This window comes from Dermacentor variabilis, chromosome 8 (genome assembly GCF_050947875.1).
Source record: "Dermacentor variabilis isolate Ectoservices chromosome 8, ASM5094787v1, whole genome shotgun sequence".
NCBI classification, from domain to species: Eukaryota; Metazoa; Arthropoda; class Arachnida; order Ixodida; family Ixodidae; genus Dermacentor; species Dermacentor variabilis.
The window spans coordinates 148,077,545-148,091,153 of record NC_134575.1 but is presented as its reverse complement, the minus strand read 5'-3'; the positions used below and the strand labels follow the sequence as shown (position 1 = coordinate 148,091,153).

The following is a 13,609-nucleotide window of genomic DNA, read 5'->3' as shown; positions in this document are numbered from 1 at the left end:
TGGTGATGATAGGGGAACGGGGCAAGTTGCTGTTCTAGGTACGGATGCAGAGCAGCCAGGACTTTTCTGGGGAACAAGAAAGTCCTAAGCTAACTAGTTTTGGGTCAGATTGTCGGCTGCTTAGATGGTGTCATGTATGGTGCCATCACTGCCATGGATGGTCGATCGCGTAATGTCATCAGCATAGAGAGTATCTTTCAGGTGAGGAACAGTGGCCAATTGTTGTGCTAGAGGTGTAAGAGCGATATTAAATAAGAAAGGTAGGATGTACCCTTGCGGTGTGCCGATGCTTTTTAGAGAGTATGTGGGGTAGGTGAGCGAGCTGAAGGGAAGCTGAGCCGTGTGTGCTGTGAGAAATGCCTGAATATAGGTGCACGTACGTGCACCTACACTCAGTGGGGAGAGTGCAGTCATGATTTTCAACACAATCAAAGGCTTTTGGTAAATCCAAAGCCTAGACTGCCTTGGTGTGGCCTGGAATGGTGTGGCCTGGATGGAAGATTTCATGGGTGATTTGCAATATTGCGTCTTGTGTGGACAAATTGGGGTGGAATCCCACCCTGCTATGAGAGTATAAGTCATGGTTTGCTATGTGCTGTGTGAGCCTCACTGATACCGCATGCTCCAAAAACTTTCAGAGACTTGAGGTTAGCGAGATTGGGTGAAGGTTTTGGAGTGTAAGGGATTTGTTGGGCTTCAGGATGAAGATTACCAGGGTGTCTACCAACCGGGAAAACCGGGAATTCTCAGGGAATTTGAACAGTCTGGAAAAACTCAGGGAAAACTCAGGGAATTTGTGCTTCTATCAGGAAAAATTAGCTGTAACTTTATTGAAAGGGAACGAAAGTCGTGTTAATGCTGGCTCCAGCAACAGAGGAATAGCAACGAATCGTCATTGACGCCGTGTCATCGGCACGATATATTGCCAGCGTAGTTAACGACCGATTTTCTAGACGCCCGATTTTTCGGACATGCCCGATAATTAGCACGGCTTCGCGGCACCACCACGTACTCCATATAGTCAATGTATATTGTCCTGACTGCAGGTCTGAAATGGCATTAATCAAAGCCGCCACCGCCGCTATTTTGATTATCTCGCCGCCTCGAACCGGCACTCTCGCACGCAAATCCGCTGGCAGCCGTAACCACCACCGCGGCAACGTTAGGCCTAGCTGCTTCTATGTTCGCGGTGCCGTGTTTTTCATTGAAAGAATTCGCCGCTATCACCAATGGCACCGACTCCGCCTTTCTAATCCTCGCGATTGGCTTTGAAGCTCGCAGAGCACAGCGCGTTGTGTAATGTCAGTCTCCGAAAGTTAGCTTTGCATCAGTACATTAGTGTTAGGCGGTGAAACATAACAAGCGTGGGAAGGGGCAATTTTCACGGGACGCAGTATGTATTCCTTAATTATACACACGTGCACCCCCATCTCCTGTCACAGTACGAGCATCGATATGCCTAGTAAATGTAGTGGCAGGCCTTAAGAGCTTTTTCGGGCGATTCAATGGGGGCCTTACAATGTCTTCTGTCATCTCTTCGTCGCGGGTCATGTGAACAACTCGTGTCGGAGATACGAGAAATGCACCATCACATGATCACGAAAAGACACGACGTCGTGTTTCAGTGGCTGCCTGGTCATTGCGGTATCTCCGGCAACGACCTCGCTGACGAAGCTGCTAGGAAAGCACACGAAGGAGCAACCCTTGTTTCTATACCTTTATCGCGGACCGATGCAGCCCAACACTTAGGCAAGCTAGCGCACTCTTTGACATTGGAGAAGTGGCACACACCTGAATTCACTCAACATCGATTGCATTCCCTCGATCCCTTTATGCAACTGTGGCTGTTACCAGGTCTTCCGCGAAATGAGGAAACAGTGCTGTGCCGCTTACGTTTGGGCGTCGCATTCACCAATGCATGTGCATTTTTGATTGGAATGGCTGATAGCGCCGAGTGCAATGCCTGCGGTGTCGAGGAAACCATAGAACACCTACTGTGCTACTGCCCATCTTTTGAAGATGAAAGGCAAGACCTCTGCACAGCTCTCAATCAGCTAGATGGAAAGCCGTTCACCTTGAACAAGATCTTGGGACCATGGCCTCGCATGTCGCAGCTACAAAAGGCCACAAAAGCGCTGCTGCGATATTTGAAAGATAGCGGATTGAGTCAGCGTCTGTGATCCGGACTGAGTGACCGACTGATATCCCCAGTGGACTTTCTCTTTTAATCTTTCCATTCCCCTTTCCCTTTCCCCAGTGTAGGGTAGCCAACCGGGCTCAGTCCTGGTTAACCTCCCTACCTTTCATTTATCATTTTCTCTCTCTCCCTCTCTCTTTCCGGGCGTGCCTGTGGCAACTTTAGCCATTAAGGGCAGTTAAAGACAGGCATTCATTATTTTTGGACTGCCCGATTTTCATATGTTCTTGCGGCCCCTAGGGAATTCGAAAAATCGGACGTTGACTGTACAACTGACCAAGAGGATGCTTCAGATGATCCATGTGGTGCGTGGTAGAAGGAGGATGAGAACGGAAAGGACCGACGCACTGAGGAATTAACGGGAAAGGAAGGGTGCCGCCGCCTTTTTGAAGGAGCTTGAGCTAAAAAAACTAAGTGTTGACTGACGCTGAGATACAGGTGTCCCTCATCCAAACCAAAATAAACTGTTTTAAGCAGTGAAACCCAACACTGAGATGTTGTGTACGGGCTGAGAGTATGTCAGGACAGTTGAGGTGGACTTCCCAGCTGCTGAGAGAGAACCTTAGTTGTGACAAAGTTCAGGGCCTCATATACAGTTGAGCTTGCTATCAGTTGGTAGAAATAGCTCATATTAAAAAATATTTACTTATGTATGCATCTCCTTTTCATTCGTATTTGAAGATGTTCGACTCAATTTGGAATGGGCTTTACCATTTCTTTCGCTGTGCATTTTACTAACACCTTCCTTCTGTTTTCTTTTTAAATAAAATAGATATTAATCCTTACTATTCAAACTGGATTAAGTCATTTTTTTTTTGTTTCAGCATGCTTACTAGAGAGTGACAGCATCGGGCAATGTGGTGTCAGCCTGTCTTGACATAAAACAAAGTTCTGGCTCATTCAGGGAATTTTGCAAAGGTGCTCAGGGAAAACCTGGAAAACTCAGGGAATTTGGAAATGTCAACTTGGTAGACACCCTGATTACCTTCTCGTGGCTCCAGGACTTGGGGAGGGCACCCTCCTTTCAGCACTTGTTGAAGTACTCCGTGATGCAAGTAATCAGTTGATTGTCCAGATTATGGAGCTTTGTGTTAGTGTCCTGGTCAGGGCCGGCTGCGGTATTGGTGTGGGGAGTCAAAAGGGCTGCACGGACCTCCACTTTTGTGAGGTCGGTATCTAGCTCAGGGTTCGGCTGTAACTTATATGAGGGGAGAGGAGCTGATGTGCTGGGTGAGGTGTATGTGTCGCAGAGTGTACTCAAGAGAGCATCAGGGTTGTCCATGTGTACGTGTGTGAGCCAGGTGACGTGGTGCTGGGTGGTGTTTTTGTGTTCGGTGGATCGATGAAGTGTCAGGTGCCACACCGGTTTTCTGAACAGTTTGTCAGCGATACTGCCGCATACTTGCTCCCGTACAGTTTCATATTAGTATAACTGGAGGGAAATCTGGCGCTGCGATCGTTCAACCATCATGGGAATGATAGGAAGTACAGGCTACGGATTGGCATTCTATTGACTGGTAAACTTGTCAAGTATTTTTTGGCACTTTTAGTTTCACTCCAAGCGCAATTGCTATAATCTGTAGCGGGACAGTGCAACTCAAAGCTGCCTTTGTTATCTTGCTCGAAGTGGCGATAGCGCGCTGGGCCAGCGGCTGGGACGATGTTTGTGTCGCGGTGTGGTGTCAAAGCCCTGACCAGAAAGCAACAGCATCGTAAACGTTGAAAGAACATGTTTTGACCATTTGGACCTTGGTTTGTTAAGTGTGTTAGGTTGGTGCTGTAGGGTTACATGCTTTATGAAACTTGAGAATAGGAGAAAGAAGGCTCTACTGATACAAGACATAGACAGTTGCACTTCTAGTGGCTTGACAATCAAATTTTATTGAGGGCTTCATTACGCATTGCTCATTTATGTGCTCATTGAAATGCGTGTTTCAGGACTTCAAGAACACATACTTACTTGTGGTAGGAAAGGTTGTTGCTTCCTGGCTGTAGTCTAGTGTCTCAAAATGGGTAAGTGCAAAGCCACGCTGTAACGCTTCGGAAGCGGTACGTCAACATAAAATGATGCGTACTCAAGCATCCTTGCTAGCAGTCCAGCAGATCTGCTTAAAAGTACTTGAAGACGTTCAGCAATCGTGACAGCTGACGTAGCCTTTCGAAAGAGCGAGAGAACAAAAGAATTCGCAAGTGCCTGTCTGCGAGAAAAGTCTTGCATTTGCAGCGAGCAGGCGTCGTAACAGACGACACTTGTAGCATTCCTCTCAAGCGTGCAACACTTTCTCACAATACAAAATTTTTATTTCAATAAGTACTTGATGAGCATTTTTATATAAGTACATGCACGGTTGTTATTGCTGTTGTAAACATAAATAAATTATTATTCTCTGGCGTTAAATGGGAACGGAATTGCACAAGAATGCATGCCCTGGTGTGTCCTGGTGTAAACCATAGTAAACCATGCTTCAGTCTCAAAGTCATACATAATTTATGTAGCATGTTGTGCATTTTATAAGACACTGCAGAAATAAAATCGGATTTTATGCGATGATATATGAGTATAGGTTTGTTTACTGCGCCACAAGCAAACGGCGCTAGTCTTAAGATCGAAGTCAATCCGAAGCCTGTACTTCCCATCATTACCATGTAGGTTGAGGCAACGCTCAGGAGAACCCCCGTAGACACTAGCGCCAAATTTCCCCTCTAAGGTATTTATTTAGAAACTCTACGCTTGCCCCCAATTGGGAACGAATTTTCATTATCTCTAAGCGACAGAAATATACGTCACATCTGTGTTTTGTTAACTGCAAAGAAGTACCGGAATACGAGTTCGGATATTTAGCTATTAACGAACACGAACGCTATGATATTCCAATTTTCCCATCTGAGCATCCAATACACAGTTGAGATGGACTTCATCCTAACATGTTACAGGCGGGAAGCATACTTCCTGCCACCCGATAAAGAGCACAGAACAGAAACCAACTCGAAGCCACCGAAGGCAGTCATTGTTCATAGTAAGCCTACTCTACCAGCCTCTTACCAGCCTACCCCTGCAGAAAAAACTACAGCGCCATGGAATGAACTTTGACACAATCTCGGCTTCTGATCCAAACAAGGTGATTTGTGTTGTGGAATGAGCAGTTGCCGAGCTTCCACCTGATGTACAAGATTAAGCGCGCACACGAGTGACTGGGGTGCTTTATTCCTGGTGGAAGCGTAACATGGCACCCGATCTCACGTTTACGGAAAAAGAAGCCATTCATTGCTTTCAACGCAATAAGGACGTAGCAATTTTTCGGGCAGATAAAGGAAATGCTACAGTTATACTCGACCATAGCACGTACGATGAGAAAATGCTGGACATGCTACAGAATGAAGCAACGTAAACCTCATTAAAGGAGGACCCTACCAGCAGCTTCTAGCCCAAGTTACAGAAGGTACTCTCCAGCGCCTTCCCAGTGGTGTCTCCTCAGCATGAGAGATTGCATTACCGTTTATTGTGCACCAACGGCTTGGCTACTGCAATACACAGTCTCCCTAAGATTGATAAGCCAGGTGTCTCCTTGTGGCCAATTGTCGACTTCACCAGGTCGCCACTGCAAAGGCTTTCATGCTAGCTGCACCAAGTGCCACGTCCGCTAGTCGGCAACACCCAGACCCATATTCCAAACTCATCAGCGTTTGTTGACAGAGTGTGCAACATCACTGAGCCAGACAGAATGGTTTCGTTTGACGTCACCCCGTTGTTAACGAACGTTCCTGTCTACTTAACCGTAGCTGCTTGGAAGGAAGCCTTGTCTAAAGACTCCTCCCTCGCACACAGGACGCCTATTGATCCATGCGAGGTATGTGAGCTCCTTCATTTCTGTTTGAGCAACACATACTTCACCTACCATTCAAAGATTTACAAGCATAAGCAAGGGACTGCCTTGGGTGCATCAATATCGGTATCAACTATGTATCTCTTGACGGAGGCACTAGAAGGAAAAGTTCTTGCTGACTTCGTGCCCACACCGAAAGCCTTTGTACACTACATCGACAAATGCCTTCGTATTCGTTGCAAGGACGGTGTAGAATCAGCCATACAGTTTACCTTCAAGCTAGTAGCAGCAAGTAAATTTCCCTTGACGTGCTAATATGCCCTTCTGACATCAGCCTGTCGTTTTCTGTTTACCGGAAGACGACTCATACGGGTCGCTATCTTGACTTCGCATCATGCAACCCGGTCACTCATAAGACATCGGTGGTTTCGTTCCTCGTGACCCGTGTGACACGCATATGCTCCACTCAAGAAGCAAGGCCGCAGGAGCTATAAACTATACGCTGGGAACTGTCTGCAAACTGTTATCCTGCTGCTTTCATAGCCAATGTTAAAAAATGTGTGTGGATCAACAAGCCCAAAGAAAATAGTTTTCCAGAAACACATGATCATTCCGTATGTGCCCTGCATAAGCAAAATGTTGTCCCGCGTCTTTTCAAAATATGACATGCGTGTTGTGCATGTGCCAGCAAACAAGCTATGGAGCCAAGTCGTTAATGTGACAGACTGAGTAGCAGACGACATATTCCCGGGAGTGGTATACAGAACACCTTGCAATGACTGCACCTTTTCCTACATCGGCGGAACTGGGAATTTCACAAGGCGATTGAAAGAACATAAACGCGATGTCGAGAAAAATAGTCATGTGTCGAACACACTGGCAGAACATGTGCACAAGTGCAAACACATGATAAAATGGGACAATGCTTGAATCATTAGGAAAGAAATAATGTGACCACGAGGCTGCTGCTCGAGTCCTTGCATATACAAGCGACAGAAAACACTATCAACGTACATATCAATCGACGGTACCCTGCCCCAAGTTTATCTTCGCTCTCTACATCACGCGATACACATATAAACTGATTGCGATGCCTTGTCTGCGGCATTATGGACAAGGAACCCATACAAGTTCCAAAATGTCTAATACTTGTAGTCCTGATAAACTGATCTTCCTATCTCATTTTCCTGAAGCCAGTCTAGCCATTCATTACAGCCACCAAGCTTTGTGCGCTTTGTGGTGACCTGCGTCAATAAGCGCAACTTGGCCCGCAAACTATCAGACTCCACATTAAAATAAATTGGTGACATCGTCAAACTAACTGCAGATCACTAATTAAATTATATTTGCCACCTTTCTGGATGCCCCTGGTCGTAACTGGACTGGACTGGAAAACTTATTTATAGTCCTGCAGGGTCCCAGATGGTAAAATACAGCGATTTTGACATTCCCTGTCTTCAGCAGATATACTGTTGAAATTTGGCCTCCGTAGGAAGCATTGGTTGAGTTCCTGAAAAACAACCTTTGCAGTGGATGCAAAAATGAGAATGAAGCGATGACTTGCTTCTCATAACAACTTGCCTTTGATCCCCGGCTTTCCGGGGGCTAAAGCTGGGAAGTAAACAGTTCTTGGAACGTGACAGCAGAGGTCCTCGACTGCCATTATCGTCAAAAACCTATGTGGCATAACCCTGCACTTTAAACAATGACAGGGCAGGTCCAACGGAGTAAAGGTATGGGGCAGACTTGGTGCCCCCCATAGATGGTTACACCCCCACTGTGTGCACTATGCTCACCACATCGAACAGGCAGTCTCGCACGCAGACCCACTGGCAGCCATAGCCACCACCAAAACGCTAGGCCTGCCTGCTTCGACATTCGCTACCAAGCTTCTTGCTTTTCGGTGCCCTGCTTTTCATTGAAATAATTTGCTGCTGTCAGTAATAGCGCTGGCTTCGCCTTTGCAATCCTCACCTATGGTTTGGCTTCGAAGCTCTGAAAGCACGACGCATTGCATAGTGCCGGTTTCTGAAATTCAGCTTCGCCTCAATACATCTGTGTTAAACTGAAGCATACGCAAATTATTGCGGTGAAGCATACCAAGGATGGGAAGGGGAAATTGTCATGGAACACAGTATGCATTCCTTAATTATGCACGCGTATACCAGCCGTCTCCTGTCACAGCACGAGCACCGGTATGCCTAATTAGTGTACAGGCAGGCCGGCTTCAGAGCTATTTTGGACGTGCCTGTGGCGATTTAAGCCTTTAGGAGCTGTAAAAGGCGTGCATTCATTTTTTCGAACTGCTCGATTTTTCACATGTTTTCACGGCCCCTAGGTAGTCTGAAAAATCAGACGTTGACTGTATATGCTAGTAAAGTATTTCTCATTATTGTCAAAGAGTTACTTGAACGTGAACAAACAAAACACTTCGTTTCAACTGTCAGCAGTGGCACAGTTTAGTCCCCAGAACCAACCTATATACAACAAGATAAATTGGGGGTTTTACGTTCCAAAACCACACTATGATTATGAGGCACACCACGGCTCAGGACTCCAGATTCATTTTGACCAGCTAGAGATCTTTAATGCACACTAGCACTTTTGCACTTCACCCCCACCAAAATGCAGCTACCATGGCCGGGATTGGATCCGACGACCTCGTGCTTAGCAGCGCAATGTCATAGCAGATGTAAATGAATTAAAATATGTAAATAAGCAAGAAGTAAGTGACATATCTGCAGTCACTCTGCATTAGGGAATCTGTCTATTTTAAGCGATGGAAATGTCATTTGGCACCTCTCTAATGTATGACACTATGACATGAAGCTATTTCTCAAACAGCCGAGACATAAACGTACTGTTTGAGTGCTCATGACCACCTACTTTGGCATACAGCAGAGCTGCAGAATGGACCCGGACTTACACCTTGCGCAAAGCGGCGGCAACTCGAGAGAAGTCATGAAAAGCGGCCTGTTTGGTCACCTCTCCTATTGTACCTCCATGGGTGTGATAGTTGCACTGTTCCACAGTTCAGTTTTGGCTTTTTAAGTGAAATTGAGTGGAATTGATTATGTTGCTGAAATTGCGGGAACTAATTTATTAAAGGTTCGGAAGAGATTATGGGCTTCTCGAATAACTGGCTTCAAATCTTGCACTAGGATCAATCGTCTTGACTCAGTGGCAAGTATGCTGTTGGCAAGCTGTTGACCATAGATGCCAACGTGTCCAGTGCCATGAGATGTGAAAAGGCTCAAGAATATTATTGGCACCAATTTGGAAAGGCTCCATCTGGTCTATGCGTGGCCAGCCAGATTCTGTTTTCTCGATTTCACTTGTCTGCTAATTCTTTCTTGTTTTTAGTTTTGATTTAATGGATTTTATGTAGTCTTGTGTAAGGACTGCATTGCTTTCTTTTTGTGAAGATTTCTTCCCAAGCACTGCCAGACTTTGCTTACTGTGGTTGCCTTGCTGAATGGCACATTATAAGGCAGCACTCGTATAATGAGTCAGCATACATGTATAGCAACTTGTACTCCCACCACAGGTGCTTAATCTACTACACATCATGTGTAAGCGCATCGTTTTGCTTTCAGAAAATGTTTGACTAAAAGGAACTTGACTTGTATATGGCCAAGTAGTTGGACAGAAAGTAACGAAAGCAGTAGCAGTAATTGCAGAATTAATTCAATCATGAACTGCTTCACCATTGGCTTAATAAACAAAAGAATACTTGCTCACAGCTAAGGCCACACTCGTCATCCGCTTCCCTCTCATGCCAGCTTACAGACCAGCCGTGGTTGCTCAGTGGCTATGCTGTTGGGCTGCTGAGCAGGAGGTCGCGGGATCAAATCCCGGCCACCGCGGCCGCATTTCAATGGAGGCGAAATGCAAAAACACCCGTGTACTTAAATTTAGGTGCACGGTAAAGAACCTCAGGTGGTTGAAATTTGCGTAGTCCACTACGGTGTGCCTTATAATGAGGAAGTGGTTCTGGCACATAAAACCTCAGAATTAAAAAAAAATGCCAGCTTACAGTCACTATTGCACTCTCACATCAGTTTTTCCATTATAGGACTATGCACAATTGCAACTAAGGCAGAAAAATTCTGATAAAGTGTTCCATGAAGCTTTTCACGTTACCACTGCAGTATTCGATAAACTGGCCAGTTAGCTTTCCTTGCATGAAAAAAAGTTGGTCGTTATAAATATTTTTTGTTAGTCCTTATAAATTTTATGAAGCGGTTAAAAATTATTGTATTTTGCTTCTGGCAAAGCATACTGTTAAGATGTGTGTTTAGCCTTTCAAGTTATCTTTTCTATCTTATATTTTTATGGATCCTTTTTGTCTCTGCATGTTGAAAGTTGGTTTACTGTGGAATACCTGTTTTATTGCTTAAATATGTTTTGTTACTGCTTCTAAAGTCTAAATCAGCCTTGAAATTTTTTTTTTTTTTTTTTTTTCACAGAAAGTTCTAACCATGATTTTGCTGAGGTTCTGATGAGTAATGGCATTGCCTCCTCTTGTTTATGGTGCAGCGAAAGAGGCGGAGCGGAAGGCCAAGGCAGAAAGCATCAGCAAAGCGCTAGGAAAGAAGACGTGACCGCAGCCATGATCGTTACTCTCAAAACTCACCCTCTTTTTTTAAAGAATATCTTCTGCTGTTATGGAAGACATTGTGATGCTTTTTCGCCATCCTGTCCCTGTATGTCACTCCCCGTTTTTCTTACTGCGCTTTCGTTGTGAAGGTCTCTTTAAAGTGAGTTTCAGAGTAAAACTCTGCACAAGTTTGTTTTGCTGAAAGTGCTCACTGCTCAAATTAGCATGAGATAACTTAATATGTCATTGAAATCATGCCAGATTTCACATTTCACATGCATGAGCCTTGATTTGGCATGGCAATCCTAAAGCCTCAGCTCATGATGGGAACCTTGAACGTAACTGCATTCAGCAGCAGTGTATCCAAAGCAAGACTGAATAACATCATTCAACATGAGTGATTCGTCCATGAGATTTCAGGGACAAATTCTGTAAGTTTGCCAACAATAAATGAGTGACTCAGCCGTTATGCCCTGTGTTCTGTTTATATGCGTAGGGTGTGTCGCTGTGATGCTATCAGCACATAAGTGCGAGCTTTTTGTACTTTTTTTTTTCAAGTGATGCTTTCTTTGCCTCTTCCTTCAACTTTCCCGCAGCTGCTGCTGTCTTGCACGCCACGTCGGTGGTGGCTCAGAGTGTGTATATATACATGGAAGGAGCGTGACAGAGAAGGAGACACGAGAAATTTGTAGGACCTTTGCCTTGCCTCGAATGTGCACAGTACCCACTGGAGTTCCCTGGGCGCTGCCACATTAGCTTCTTTACAGCTGTAATTATACATGACCCCCTTAAAAGCATTACAGAAATTGCAGCGCTTAACTTTCTACCAACGTGCAGGTCCAGAGGGAAGCTAGATAGAATGGGTATGGGTATAACCGACGCAGTCACAAAACGAGGGAATAGCATCTTTGCCACTCTTTGCTTGTAGTTCCCATACCCGAGGGAGGGGGGGGGGGGATGAAGAAAAGGTGACGTGAGAAGGCAAGGAAACGCTACTACTAGACACGAGAGTGGTTAAGGGGAAACAGGATAAATTGAAGTCCAAGGTATGGTATGTTTCTGCTGTTTCTTATGCAGGACATGCAGAAGCAGAGCTGCATTAATTAAAGTGCACCGCAGGGTGTAGGCGACACTATGGATACAGTCGCATGTCACATCAACACTTCTGTGCCCCTGTAGTAGCTTTGCCGCTATGTCATTGCTCAAGGTCGCGGATGTTATCCCGACCGCGGCAGCCACATTTAGACGGGAGCAAAATAAGAAAAACGCTCATGCACTTAGATCTAGAGACACGTTAAAAAAGAACACCATGGTGTCAAAATTAATTTGGAGTCTGCCACTATGGCTTGCCTCATAATCCTATTGTGGTCTTGGCATGTACTGCCCCATAATTAAGTTAAAATTTAATACTTCTGCCACGATGCAATCTGCCATGTGAGGCAATGATAATGCTCAACCCTCTCAGACATTATGAAATATGGCGCACTACAGTGCCTCAAGCAAACACCTCTCCTTGTGTGTTCTGTATGCTAGCAGATAAACAGCAGTGGCGCACGCAAGGTAATGTTTAACATTAACTCACCATTCACATGTTGGACTGAACGTCCAAGAAATTAAACATTTGCCATCAACATCACCGCTAATTTTCATCAGTCAACACAAACAGCTCAGAAAGCTTACACTGATTCCCACAGTGCATGGGATCTGCAATATTTTTTTACGGCAAAGCTCTTAAGGGCTAGTTCCCTCTAGATCATGACCGTGTGTAGGCACAAAATACTGAATATAGTGAATTACCGGGTCGACCTGTGGCAAAGGTGAAAGCAGGTGTTAAGCACTCCACATACGTGCACTAATCCCGAAAATAGTGCAATGCCGGGCCGACCTGCAGCGGAGGTGCAGTTCGCCTTACTGGGCCCACATACACAGCTTCCACTGGTCATCCTTCACAGAATAAAAGGGCACCGGATTTTTTTTTTTTTTTTTCATTCAGACATCTGCCATGTTGGCTCAGTGGCTATGTTGTGCCAGCAACCCATTTAATTAGATGCTTGCAACGTGGGCCAAAGACCACCTGCCCTTTCCCTTTTACACCTGTCCACTTGGTACGGTTACTGAAGTGGCCTCGCGGAGGGTGCTTGCAACACACCGGAGGCTGTGCCACCTTCCATAAAACTCGAGCAGGCAACGTCCGCCTATTGTGATCAATGCATAGGCACACAAAATTCACGCTATTTCCTTGTTCACTCAGCTTATCGCCACACGTTTTGCTCGGTAATGTGCCATTGCAGCATGCCACACTGCTCACATAGTCGGAGAAAAACAGACCTGGACGTGTCTTTCCATGACATACTGTCCGACAGTAGTTTGTGTGACCAGTGGCTCAGGGAATTTCGGGTAAGGATTAAGTGCCACCAAGTTACCCTGTAGTGCTCTGTAGTGAGGTGCAGTCAGGACTTCCACACTGTTGACTTCAGGCAAGATCTAAGGAGTGGGTGCTGAAACCAGTGGTCGTGCCCAGTGTTTTAACAGTTTTCGATCAAGTTGGGCCTCACTAGACTGCGACGTTCTGTGCAAGCGTGGAAGCTACCGACCTGACCTGCTGGCAGCAAGCTGTGCCAGCGGGAGTTACGGGACTCCAGTGGTACAGCGCTGACGTCGAGATGCCTTGGTGCGGTATACAATAGTACGGTATGGTTGGAAGCGCTATCCCGCGGCGCCGGCTCACAAATATTGCGGGGCGCCTCCATTGTCATAGCAAGTGACACTGCAGGCGCCTAGTTAGAGGAGGCACTGGTTGTGCTGCTGAGAACGAAGTCACGAATTTAATGCCCAGCTTCCGCTGCCGCATTCTGATGGAATGCAAGAAACGCTCGTGTGCCATCGTTTAAACAGCGCATAAACTTAACCTGGAGTGCTCCACTTTGCCATAACCCACTTTGCGGCTTCGGGATGTTATGCCTGCAATGTAATTTTTAATAATTGTAG

The 13,609-nt window shown here is 45.7% G+C and overlaps 1 protein-coding gene across 1 annotated transcript in view; it reads left to right on the top strand.

The window, feature by feature from the left end:
* Window positions 1-11,090, top strand: part of LOC142590661 (uncharacterized) — a 94,653-nt gene extending 83,563 nt beyond the window's left edge. The window contains exon 6 of the mRNA XM_075703047.1: window positions 10,561-11,090. Coding sequence (XP_075559162.1) covers window positions 10,561-10,625 — 65 coding nt within the window. The 3' untranslated portion in view covers window positions 10,626-11,090. The remainder of the gene's footprint in view (window positions 1-10,560) is intronic.
* The last annotated feature ends 2,519 nt before the right edge of the window (window positions 11,091-13,609 follow it).